Below are 13,861 nucleotides of genomic sequence, written 5' to 3'. Positions count from 1 at the left end.
TGCTATAGTCTCCTTTAACTCATGTAATGAGGGGCAAAACTTCATTTTTTTAAAAAGCTATATCTATTATGTTTTTGTCAGGTGTATTGATGAGACTCAAATAAACTATTGGAACATATTATTTGTATTTGTCACCATTGTGCACTTTATGCCTCATGGGTCTACGACCTTCTGGTTTATTATAAATAAAACTTGAAACTTGAAACTTATAATATTAAAACTGTTTTATGACGCACTTAAGCATTTCAAAACCAAGTTCAAAATCATTTGAATGTCACAGTGCGAATATGACCAATATTTGCAGCGCTACTTCTTGATTGTTCCTTTTTATTTGAAAAGACATAACATAAGTAAATTTACTAAACTGTTTTATTTACATGTTATCTCTTCCCAAACATTGAAATTCAAGCATACGATACAATATCCCTACTTTAAAGCATACGGTGCTTAACAAGCTTTATATAAAGTATTTGTGTGAGTTTCCTTTAATCCTATCCAGCCGCAAGCATCACTTCTAAAACTTACCTAGTGTTTTCTAACCGGATGTTTAATTATTCCAATACCAACCAACCACCTCTGCACCTACCCCCCCCCCCCCACACACACACCACACACCCACCGCCCCCCCCCCCAAAAAAAAAAAAATAAAAAAAAATAAAAAAAAAAATAGAAGATAGCCAAATCGTGTACACTGAGTGCTTCGAATTTCATAATTTACTAATTTCAAATAAGGTCTCAAGCGGCCCTCTGAATCCCTATTGCAGTTCCGTCAAGAGAGCTCATTTAAACTCGTTTTGGCTTCCATCAACCCAAGTCTGCCATACAGCTACCATAGAACGTTCTCAAGTCCACTGTGTTTTGTTGCCAGTTCATAGTGTGCCAAAATAAAGAGCCTATTAAGCTCTATTAAGTGCCAAATAACACTTGTTTTGCTATACAATGTACTTGATCTTATTATATATAGGTTCTCTAGTCAATTCAGTACCAAGTTTATCCAAATTCTGCTGCAATTTTTACGAAGTGTAAAAATATCTTCAACATTCATATCAGTCTAATTAAACACAAATGCATCTATAGTTAAGTCCATCATGTGTCAAGCAAGCACCAGAGCAGAAATAAAAATCGACATTTCTAACCACAGAAACCTTTAGTGACAACAGTAAAGACGTGCATATACAAACAAACCTCAATGGGTTTTAACTTAAGTCAGTCCAGTTCTCTAAAAAAATTCAATTTTGACTACAATAAAGCAAATTAGGAGCAATACAAACACATGTGTAGATCCAGTGCCAATTTGACCACTGTTTCGCAACCATGAATCATAATCAGAGCAAAACAAACAGTACATTTCTAATAAAAGCTTGCGGTGCAAAAAAACACACATTTTCATCCATATGTCCAATTTGGAGCAAAACATACCCTTGTACTGCTATAGTTAAGTATACTCAGTACCAAACATGTGATGGTTGCCAAACAGCCCATTTTGAGACCATAACCAAAAATTTATGTATAGCTCTAATGAAGACTGTGTAAACAATAACAATCTGGCGACCATTAAGAGCTAAAAAATAATCTGTGCATTTCTGATAAATATGCAATACAATTCTGGCAACCATAAAGCTTTTTACAGCCAAAGAAACAAGTACGCAGCTCTAATTAAGACTCCAAGATGTTCCACATTCTGGCAACCATACAGCCCATGCAAAGCCAACAAGCTCATGCGCAGCTATTATTTAGTAAATGCAGTACCCATTAGACCACATGTTGGCGGCAATTTTGCTCATTTTAAGCCTTGTGCTTTTCACATTAGGCCTTTTCAGTGCCAAATTTCTACACATTTTGGCAACCATAAAGACCAGCTAAAGCCAATCAATGCCACGTGTTGGCCATATTTGATTTAGTGGACACTTAGGATAAAAAAATGGTTATATTCTGCGAGGGTACTTACTCTAACCATTACACCAGTAGTTTACTAAATTATGTTCGAGATTCTTAAAAGGTAGGCTGATGTAAATAAAAAAGATATTCAATTTACATTTATGTTATCCCAGATTGGATACACACAAAATGCATTAGCAACAATGTTTGTGGCCTATCTATTCCATGAACTTGAAATGGCCTTGACCTTGAATTTGAGGTAATCGATGCAGCATGTAAATTTAAGGTACACCGGAGACGAGAGCAATATACATTGAAATAAACAGTCTTATTATGTTCAAAAACGTCCGGAATACTGCAAATCAATTCATTATTGGATGTTAATTGTTAACATTTCGTCGACATGAGCATCAATTTATTCACCAGAGGAGGTTCTCAGGGTTAATGACATACACCGGACCTCTACCAGCGATTCCCCAACGGTTTCCATGACAACGCCCGTCCACATATGACTCCTGTACGGAAATAAACACTCGAGACCATGTTGAAACAGCGATCCATTTCACAGAATGTCAAGGGCCTTGTGACTCCAGGAGCTGGTGTTATGAGTCAACCGAGCACTAGCGGACTGCTCGTAAAAATGAAACAGACTTATTGTTTTCAGAAATATAGAAAGTATATGGTTATTTGCTGTTAGAATCGGTTAATTGACCATTTTCAAGATATTTGGATTGGCAGGGCGACACAATTTCTTGTTTCGATGAGTATCTGTTTAACATTTTGAATAGTTTCAATATCTTAATTATCAGTAAATATCACTAAACAACCCATTAATTCAGGTTATAGGATGCACCAAAGCTATATATTGTATCATTATTATGGTAATGGCGGTCATTTTGAATTTTGGCAGCAATATTGGATGAATCTAGAATGGGTTCTAAACTATTTCCAAGCATATACGTATTTTCTGCAAGTGTACAAAGTTTTAAAATTATAACCCAATGTGCAATTTTTTTCACAATATCAACCGACTATTATTCTCGAAATTGTTTTAACTAATGTCAAGAGAAGCTTCTAAATGTGTTATATAAAGCTTAATTCAAGTATCTGGCCCCCTTGTCCTAGCAAAATGTTCAGTATCATTTAAGTGATTTAAAAGATAAAAATGTTCAACAGGTCATAGAAATAGACACTAGCGTTTCAGTGGGTGAGGCTTAAGGTGAATATCTAACAACCTCGTTTAAAATAAAGGGCAATTGTGAATCAAATTATAATATCACTGTTTTTCTCTGATTTTACTCGTTTCTTTTTAAATATTGTAACATAATTTCTGCAGTACCAAAGAAACCTGAAGTGCGATATAAAGGCAACACCTGCTTCGACGAAAAATATAACATGCTGTTCTCGTTTTAATGTTTTCCCTCCATCTACGACAGTAGTGGATCCTGGTGGTTCATTAAACATAGAATGAAAAAATAAAGGCCTTCTTAAAGATGCACACTTACTCCCAGATCAGATTTACTACAATTGATAATTTTGTTTTATTATTCCAAAAAGGATGAATAAATGTCAAAAACAATAGTTCTTATGAAGGATATCGGGTTTAATTTGAAAGAAATGAGCATAAAACACGGTATTTTACTCTTATGAGACTATAGTAAATATTTTAGCATTCACCAATCATTTAATATTTTTGCGCTTTCTGCTATTAATTTCACGGTTACAATATTGTTATCAGTAGTTAATATTTTCAATAATTGCATTATTTAGTAAGTGGTAAAAGATTTATCAGTCAAATGTATGTTTGTTATTTAAGAAATATAACACACCACTGAGGGTCATATGACATTATAAGGACCGGCCAGTAAGCCACCGAAAGTGTATATGGACCGAGGCGTTAGCCCTGTGCAACTCGCGTACGTTGGCATTCCTTTTAATATTGTCTAAACCTGCTCCATGATCCAGTTTCCTTGGCCTGTTTGTATGGTCTGGCTTTATTTTAAAAGATCGTTTAATATTTCGGTTACGCAGTTCTTTTTATATTTATGTAATTTAGAGGGTACATTTTTTTCAACTCTTGCATGGATGCCGTTTATGTAGAAAGACTTCAATATTTGTTTCACTATATGTATTATTGGATTTAAATTATTTAATATTTCTGTCATATTTCATTCTATTTTATTAAGTAACTTGGTTGAAGATTTACAATTATCTGTTGTTTTCTGTTTCTTGAAAATTGCAGTAGATAAATTAAAAAATCACTCAAAGGCCAGACATGGAAGAAATTAAAAAGTGGCTGGCTCTAAAATTATTAATCTGCTTATCTCATTATCTTTTTCTCCATTTGTTTAAGAAAAGTGATGTAGGGTATTAGTCTAAAAAATAAAGTGACCGTTCTTCATATTGCCGTTTTTACGGTAATTTTAACCAGTTTTGAAACCATTCGGAACTCCTCGGCCATTTTATCGAAAACAAAAACACAAAAAAACATTTTTTGAAAAAAAAATGGCCGAGGAGCTCCGAATGTTTTGAAACCAAAAAAATAATACTTGTAAAATTGGCAAACACATTGCCCTTCGACAGAAATCTCTGAAATTATGCAACAAAATGGGAGGACAAGCATCAAAGTCAATAGCTTCAAAGGTAGCGCGACCTATTAAAAGTTTCAATTTCGAAAGCAGAGCCCAGAAAGCCATAGAAAAACAGAAGACTGAGCCCAAACCGGCTCCAAGACATCAGTCTACCGACAAAATGTTTGAGAAGCAGTCAACAGGTAAATGACTAGCAAACTTTGTATTTAGATTCCGAAAGAAATCATTTTTAACAAACAAATTAAAAGAAATAAACCGTATGGTTCAAAGTAGTCTTCTATCTATCTTCCATTAATGTCAAACCCCTACTGGGGACCTAGACATTTGTGCGTCAAGCTGCAAGAATGTTAGTAAAAGTTGTGAAAGAAACAGTACTTTTTAAAAACAAATTTAAATAAGGAGGTACAGGTAAAGTTTATAAAGGAAAAATAGTTTTGATAGATCCCTATGCCATGGCGATACATGTTCAATCTGGCAGACAGCCTGATTGAACTGCCCCAGGGTAGGGCAGGCCACTATGTTGGGTGGGAGGTTGTTCCATTGGAAGACAGCTCTTGGCAAGAAAAAGAATTTGTAGTAATAAGAAAAAGAATTTGTAGTAATAAGAAGAAAGTTTACTCATATTGACAATACTCTATTCCTGACCTTATACAAATCACTGGTCAGATCGCATCTGGATTATGGAAACCTGATATATTTCCCAATAACAAAGAAGTGTAAACAGATGATTGAAAACGCTCAGAGAAGAGCAACTAGATTAATTCCGGATTTGAGGGGATTGACTTACAACGATCGCCTACGAAAATTAAACCTCCCATCTTTAGACTTTAGAAGGAAAAGATTCGACATGATTCAAGTGTTTAGAATAGTACACAATATTGATGACATTAGTATGACAACATTTTTCACCTTTGCTGACAATAGTGGTACCAGAGGACACAATTTGAAATTATTTAAACCTAAAGCAAGGAAATCATTACGTCAAAATTCTTTCAGCAATCGTATAGTTTCAACTTGGAATAATTTGCCACATGAATTAGTGAACACCACATCTGTGAATGCCTTCAAGGCAGGTCTTGATAAACTTTGGAAAAACAAACGGTTTGATACTTCTGAAGTATATTAAGTCATACCGAAGGCGGAGAACTTACAGACGAAGCAGTTTAAAGGGATTTACTAGCCTTTTAGGGCTAAAGAAGTTCCCTAGACGACAAAAGGTAGGTAGGTAGTAGTCGGTGGTGGCAGATATTAGTCTGTAAGAGGAGCTGTGATAATGTCAAGATGGTCTTGTCAGTGGGGTAAGGTAGCCAGAGATAGGTATTGCTATTAGGTTATGTGTTATTTTGTACATAAGAGACAGCTTGTTCTATTCTTCTAAGGCTGCATCATGTAAGTTTAACTACAATAATGCACGTATAGGGAACGTTTTTTAACATTTGGATATTTATTGTGTTCCCTATAACGCCACAAGTTGATTTATTTTTACCAATGTAAAATATATAAAAATATTCAGCTATTATTCTACAACTACACTGAATTGTTAAAAGAACACATAAAAGGGACACATTAATTATATACTGGTTAATACCTTTTACTTATAACTTTAGTTTTCCATGAAAAACTGACGCTGATCGGCTACTGTCAACTTTTCACTGCCATATTGGGTTAGCCACTATTAGTATATTTATCTTACGCAGTGACGCTGGGATCTTGGCTAGGAAAACAACAAGTGGGGTATGGACACGTAGAGTCGCCAACACAAAAATCGTCAAAGACTCTTAAGCGGCTGTTTATATGGACTACATGTTAGTTACACTTGATGTTTGTCCATAGTCATGTTCTGCCCATCTGGCAGCCCTACGTTGGACAGATTCAAGTTGGTATATGTGGGTATCAGTGAAAGGACACCAAACTGTGGAGCAATATTCAAGCTGTGGGCAGACAAGAACTTTGTAGGCAGAAGATTTCAGTGGTTCAGAGTGTACCTTAATGTTCCTCCTCAGGAAGCCCAACGTGTTGTTTGCCTTCTTAGAGATGCGATTTATGTGTGTGTCTCACGATAGATCTGAGGACAGATCAACACCAAGATATTTTGCTGAGGATACAGATTCTAGTAAGCAATGGTGAAGAGTGTACTGTGTTGGAATTGGGTTTTTGGCCCTTGTTATGTAAACGACTTGACACTTAAATGAGTTAAATTCCATGTCCCATTCATGACTCCAATGTTCAAATGTATCTTTTTGGAGATTTTCTGATTGTGCTGCTGTTGACAGAGATAAATAAATGGCAGTATCATCAGCAAATAGTCTGACTTTGGATTGAACATTCTGAGGAAGGTCATTAATGTAGACTAAGAAGAGAAGTGGCCCCAGTACAGATCCCTGTGGGACTCCAGATGAGACAGGTATGGGTTCTGATGAGGACCCATTGACAACAACAGTCTGACGTCTGTTATCCAGAAACCCCTTTATCCATTTTAGAGCAGGGCCTCTGATGCCATAGCCATAAAGTTTGAGAGCAAGTTTCTCGTGACTGACTTTGTAGAAAGCCTTGCTGAAGTCAAGCAAAATTAGATCAGTTTGCTTTTTGTTATGGAGGGATTTGACAAGATCATCTACCAGTATAAGGAGCTGGAACTCGCAAGAGCGTTTTTCCCAGAAGCCATGTTGGAGTTCATAAAAGGCATTGAGCTTAGTGAGGTGTTTTGAAATAGAGGATGCGACTCCGTGTTCTAGTTGTTTGCACAGAATACATGTCAGGGAAATGGGCCTGTAGTAAGTTAGCGAGGTCTGAGCGTTCCCCTTTTTTGTAGACAGGAGCCACATTTGCATCCTTCCAAATTTGCGGTAGTATTCCAGAGTCAAGAGACTTTTGAAAGAGATGTTTCAGAATTGGTGATAGTGAAGTTGAAAGGTTTTTCAGAATGACAGGCTTCATCTGATCAGGGCCTGATGCTTTTTGGGGATTTAGGTTTGATAGAAGTTTCTCAATCCCCTTTGCTGTGACTGTTATGTCTGGCATTGTATTTTGAGGTTTGCCTGTGTTAGGGATGTCTTGGCGTTTCATGTTACAAAGGAACCTGAGACTATTGGGAGATTTTGGGCTAAAAACTGATTGGAATTGCTCATTTAGGACGGTTGCTTTTGCTGTGTCGTCCTGGTGGACCGAATTCTGTTTACGTAAGGGTGCAACAGAGGCTGAATCTTGTTTGGAATGCTTGAGAAGCGTAAATAGTTTTTTCGTGTTAGGTTTGTAGGTTTGATCCTTAGATGCATTATAATGAAATGTCGAGAATGTCTTGAAGTTAACTTTGGTAGGATACTTCGATGGATTTTCTGAGTAGATGCTTTAAGTCAAGGAATCTCTTTCTATCTTCAGCTTTCCCTGATTTACGCTGTTTTCGGTAGGCTCTATCTCAAGATGTTGTTCTGGTGTTCAATTTTAATATTTATTTGACTTTACCGGACGCTTCATTATCTATTAAACTTCTAAGTAATTTATTTATATTATGTATTATGGGATTTATATTATTTAATAGTTCTGTCATATTTCATTCTATTTTATTAAGTAACTTGGTTAAAGATTTACAGTCCCTGATTGTATCTGCTTTTTTTGGTTTCTTGACAATTGCAGTTGATAAATAAAAAAAAATCACACAAAGGCCAGACATGGAAGAAAATAAGTGGGTCACGGACATTACAGACCATGGACATTATGGACCAGACATAACGGACCATAGTTGGGGACATTACGGACCGTTATTTATAATTTAACTCACAGTTCGTTTTAACATTAAAACGTACCATATTTCGGGACATTACAGACCATGTTTTACAATTTTACTTAAAGGTTGTTTTAACTTGATCACGTACCATATTTGCGGACATCAGGGGACATGATTATTATTTTACTTACATTTGTTTTAACTATTGTACATTTGTGAATGCATATATTTATGTCTTCTTATAGTTGCTCGATTGCTTTCTGAAATTAACTTTGAATTGTCATATTTGTTTGTTTTCTTACAAGGATTCAATTTTTTTTTTAAATAACGTAAACATATTGATTCTTGTTACATTATAAGTTTAATTTACATTACGTATCACGTGACATAAACATTTCTAATCAATTAATTGCATATTAAGTATATATTATAAGTGAAAGAGAAAATTAATAAACATACATGTGTATGCATGCATAAATAACAATATCAAAAGAGGTTGGACTGCTTAGAGGTTATTTATCCCAGAAAGAACAATTTAAATTCATAACTATTATTGCACTACATTGTTAACAATATTTAGTAAAGTATGAAGACGATGGGGAGAATATTTTAATTTAAAAAAAATGTTAATAACATTATAAATCATTGTCCGTTTTGTGTCTCTAGATGGTCCATAATGTCCCCAGATATGGTACGTAATGTCCCAAAATATGGTCCGTTTTGTCTGGTCCGTAATGTCCATGGTCCGTAATGTCCGTAATTCAAAATAAGCTTTATGACAATATAGCTTATGTTGGCCTTAAATAACTTGAACATTTTCCATCCTTACTTTCCTTGTTAGCAGTCTTCGAAATTGGGCTTTGATCAAAGAACTTGTTGTCGACATGTTTAACAAGCCCTGCTATATTTAATCCTGAATTTGAGCTAGCTGAAAAAAGCATATTACCAGTGCAGGCTCGCAGACTCAAATCTCTGATTCTGTCTTGTGTCTTTATATTTTTGGAGCTTCTTATTACGTTTGGTTGAAACAAGTTTTGATTGGCCAATATAATTTTGGCACAATTTTTTTCTTCCTTTATTCACAGGGATCGCTTTGTTTAGAAGTTTAAAAAAAAGAATAATATTGATATAGATGCTTAACAGTTTAACTTGAAACTAGCCAGTTGGCTGACACTTACCCTGTGACTTGTATTATTATGTGGGAATATTTTTTGTTTTGTGCTTATTTTTACACAATATTAGATTAGAAAGTGTGAAATGAATTAAGTCAAGGTTGTTGAATTTTTAACCAGGTTTGCAACAAAAACCGGGTTATAAGAATGAGGTTGTCGTTGGGCGGGCGTCAAACATTGGTTTCTGTTCAATAACTTTAGTTAGCATTGATAGATATTGATAAAACTTGGTGTGTAGGTAGCTTATGTACAGAGCTAGCTATTGATAAAACTTGGTGTGTAGGTAGCTTATGTACAGAGCTAGCTTGGGATTGCTTTTGAGAGGGGTGGAGCTAAGGTCAAGGTCACTGTTACTAAAAAAAGAAAAATGGTTTCTGCCCAATAACTTTAGTTAGGATTGATAGATATTGACGAAATTTTGTGTGTAGGTACTAGTAGCTTATGTGAAGAGCAAGCTTGGAATTTCTTTTGAGGGAGGTGGGGTCAAGGTCACTGTTACTAAAAATAGAAAAATGGTTTCTGCCCAATAACTTAAGTTAGCATTGATAGATATTGATGAAACTTAGAGCGAAGGTAGCTTATGTGAAGAGCTAGCTTGGGAGGTGGGGTCAAGGTCACTGTTCCTAAAAATAGAAAAATGGTTTCTGCCCAACAACTTAGTTAGAATTGATGGATAGTGATGAATTTAAGTGTGAATATAGCTGATATGAAGCTGCAGATTGAACTTGCTTTTGAGGGTGGGGAAGAAGGTCAAGGTACTTGATTTGTTGAGTGCAAGTTAAAAACTTAAGGTTTGGCTATAATTTCTGATTGCCCATAACAAAAACCTGGTTTCGTCGCTTCTAGTTATTTTCTGTTAGGGATATTTTAATTTTACAAAAAAATAGGTACCGTAACTCAACAGCTTAGAATCTAGTTGATTGAATAGGTCAGCTTTGTCATATCAGCTATCAATAGCACTTGTCATCATCATTACTCTTGGGAGTTGTTATTCCTGAAATTTTAGATTATTTCTGTCCATTTTCTCTTTTCTTCATAAGAGTTACTTTCCTACCAATTAATATTTCCTCTTGCAATTATTTAAATTTGTAATTAGTGTAATTCATTATGGCTAGATGGATATTCATAACATATGAGACAAGTCAAAATATGTGTAAGAACTATGGAAATGAAATTGTGTGGCTAAAATGCAACATTGGATTTTTTTACAGAGATGAAAATATTCAAATTTTACTCTGTATACTAGTTAAAATCAAAGAAAAGTTAGCTTGAGTGGTTATGTATTTTAAAAGGCATTTTTTACAATTTTTGATAGCAAGTCCAACCCAAGTACAAGGTATTTTATATAAATTCAAGGTCAGTTGTTGAGGATGTAACTTTCTTTCATAAAAAAATCTTGCAAAACATAAGATTCGAATAAGTATAATAATGTATTTCTATTGTATTTAAGTATCTTGATTTTTATTTCAGCCCACCCTGAAGTTCGAGAAGAGGTAGAGAAGCAGGACCCGAGGCTGATAGGCCGCGTTAACGAGCTAAAGCTGGAGATGGAATATGACATGCCCAGAGTAAGAATATGTTCTTGGCTATTATTGCTAAACTTCATGAAATTAAACAAGAGCCTGGTCTTATTTATTTAAAGAGATATTTAGGGCCCTTCAGTTATCACCCTGACAGTCCATCTGTCAGTCAACAATTTTGATTTATTTTTCTTAAAAATTTCAGAATTTACAACTGTTAAGATATCAGCAAGTTAGCAAGATGGCTCACAATAGCAATAGGCTTATTTAAGGCAATCTATGTAACTTATTTTTTAAATATTGAATTTTGGTTATTTCTTCAAGTCCTGTCTATTTATTTGTAAATTTATTTGTGATTTAGTTGCGTATACTCATTAAAATAGTAGTTTAATTAAATTGAAAATAGTTTAATTAAATTGAAAATAACTCATTTCATATACATGTAAGGGTTTTGTTAGAAATTTTGTTAATTAAGAGTTTGTTTGGCCACAGCAAATTGATGTTTCATTCAACTCATTTACCGCACATACTTTTCAGAAAATGCAAAATGATATCACTCAAAAAAGATCCAAACCCAAACATGGTCCCCAAGATTTAAATGAAATGAATAAATGTTGTTGTGTTGCAAGCAAAAAATGCAGCAAAAAATATGATCGTAAAACATAAGTCTTACCTATTAAATGAATTACTTGTTCAATTTCATTTCAGTTATTATCCCCCGCCTATGAAATAGGGAGGGGGATATTGAAATGGCGTTGTCCGTCCGTCCGTCCTTCTGTCCGTCCTTCCTTCCGTCCGTCACCTGCGTTTTCTCAGTAACTAGCCGGTATAATTTCATGAAACTTAAAATAAATATGGACCACTATACTGGAATGATGCCTGTCCAAAAAAAAATTTGATTGGTCAATTGTCCTTGGAGTTATTGCCCTTGATTTTTTTAAAAATGCACATTCACAGCCATTTCTCAGTCACTAGCTGGCAGAATTTCATGGAACTTAAAATAAATATGAATTACTATACTGGGATGATGCCTGTTCATTTTTTTTTTGATTGGTCAATTGTACGGTACTTGGAGTTATTGCCCTTGATATTTTGAAAAACTCTCATTTACAGCCATTTCTCAGTTACTAGTTGGTAGAAATTCTTGAAACTTGAAATAAATATGAACCAACATACTGCGATGATGCCTGTTTATTTATATTTTGGATTGTGTAATTTCTATATGAGTTATTTGCCCTTGATTTATTAAAAGATCCATGTTTGCAGCCTTTTCTATGCAACTAGCTGGTAGAATTTCATGACACTTGGAATAAATAAGAACCAACATACTGTGATGATGCCTGTCTATTTTTCTTTTGGATTGGTCAATTTTCCTTAGAGTTATTGCCCTTGATTTATTAAAAAATCATTGTTTGCAGCCGTTTCTCAGTAAAACCAATGTGCTTATCTTATTCTTTCTGAGATTTTTTTTAACCTTCAAGCACAAACAAGCCATCAAGCACAAACAAGCCATCGTTGGCGGGGGATATCTTTTCACTGAAAATGCTTGTTTATTTTTCAACCCAACTATTGTCAATAAATAAATAAAAACAATTTTTTAATAGATCTTAGCGTTGAATGGTAATTGAATACCATACATGCACAAGGAAACTTCCCTACACAGTTGAAAAGAAAGCTTAATATTCTATACTTAATTCTATAATAGTAGACCGACATGTCAATAATAAAATCATGATGTGTAAATCATTATATTATTGTTTATTGTTATAAAATCTTGGTAGATTTCTTTACATAGTCCTTTTTCACCTTGTTTCAGATTTGTTCTTCTGCTGACCGACCCCTACCCTCTAACAGAAAAAACTTTGAGGACCCGGATGACGCTTTCATCAACGTGAAAAAAATACCAAAGGGGAAAATGTCCTTGGTTCAAGCTCATACAATCTTGGAAAGACATTTAGAAGACCAGCAGAAAAACTCTGCAGTAGCTCTAGCCAAGGAATATAATCTCGATATAGACAATACTCTCAATTTTCTTAGGTTTTACAGTAGAATGAATGTTGACGTGCAAAAGGCTCCCCAAAAGACTGACTCACTAATAGAAATAGAAAGCATCACTAAAAAGAAGACAAGATCTGTGACGAAATTTATTGACACTTTGTTTCAAAAAAAAACTTGACGAGTGTATATTTTAGGATTTAATCATAATTATATGCATTGGATTATTATTGCTTTAAAGCCAAAGTTAAACAAGATGTTCTTTGAGTGTTCAGTTATTTAGAGATATATAAACAGTAGAACATAAAACTGAGCAGAAAAAACATAACACAAATGGCTCAATGTGAGCTGAACGGTAAAATTGTAGGTGTGTTTGTGCGTTCTTTGATTGTTGTATTTAAAATATTTATACCGGTAGATATATAAATGGTGGATCATAGAACTGAACATTTACAAATAATACAAATTGTTTATTGTGAGCTGAATGGTAAATTTGTTGTCAATGCTAAAATTTTAGTCTTAATTAAAAAAAATCCCAATCCTCATGAAACTTGGTCATAATTTTTATCCAGGTTTTCACATTATAGTGAAACCTGGTTATTAGAATGATGAACGTGGTTGTTCAGGCGGGCGGCCGGCAGCGTCAAACTCACTTATGAAACTGAATAATTTCAGTTGGGGTTGACATATCTTGACCAAACTTGGTCTACAGGAAGAGTTTATGGAGACCTTTCATGGGATTGCGAATAGGGCCCTAGGGTCAAGGTCACTGTTACTAAAGAGAAAAATGGTTGAAACTGAATAACTTTGGCATCTTCTTATGCATACACACAACACACAACAAATCAACTTAATTATAATTCTCACAACACCTACTGGTCTACCAAATCTTTCATCAATTTTGTTTTAATTTCGCGTTCAGGACCAAGTTTTGTTGACCTGCACATTACTACCAAATCTTGTGGAACTTCGATATTTGGT

At 34.6% G+C, this 13,861-nt stretch overlaps 1 protein-coding gene across 1 annotated transcript; it reads left to right on the top strand.

Moving 5' to 3' along the window:
- The first annotated feature begins 4,325 nt into the window (after positions 1 to 4,325).
- LOC128237041 (NADH dehydrogenase [ubiquinone] 1 alpha subcomplex assembly factor 4-like) lies at positions 4,326 to 13,444 on the top strand. Its single transcript, XM_052952225.1, has 3 exons — positions 4,326 to 4,651; positions 10,836 to 10,933; positions 12,702 to 13,444. The coding sequence occupies exons 1-3, from the start codon at positions 4,486 to 4,488 to the stop codon at positions 13,059 to 13,061; spliced, it is 624 nt and encodes a 207-aa protein (XP_052808185.1). The 5' UTR covers positions 4,326 to 4,485; the 3' UTR covers positions 13,062 to 13,444.
- The last annotated feature ends 417 nt before the right edge of the window (positions 13,445 to 13,861 follow it).

The sequence above is a fragment of the Mya arenaria genome, chromosome 6, assembly GCF_026914265.1.
Source record: "Mya arenaria isolate MELC-2E11 chromosome 6, ASM2691426v1".
NCBI lineage: Eukaryota > Metazoa > Mollusca > Bivalvia > Myida > Myidae > Mya > Mya arenaria.
The sequence above is the reverse complement of the archived record's forward strand: the minus strand, read 5'-3'. Positions and strand labels throughout refer to the sequence as shown.

Coding starts and splice junctions, on each gene's coding strand:
- LOC128237041 (XM_052952225.1), top strand. CDS start 4,486: ATGGGAGGACAAGCATCAAAGTCAATAGCTTCAAAGGTAGCGCGACCT. Junction 4,652..10,835: donor GTTTGAGAAGCAGTCAACAG/GTAAATGACTAG, acceptor TTTTTATTTCAG/CCCACCCTGAAGTTCGAGAA. Junction 10,934..12,701: donor TGGAATATGACATGCCCAGA/GTAAGAATATGT, acceptor ACCTTGTTTCAG/ATTTGTTCTTCTGCTGACCG.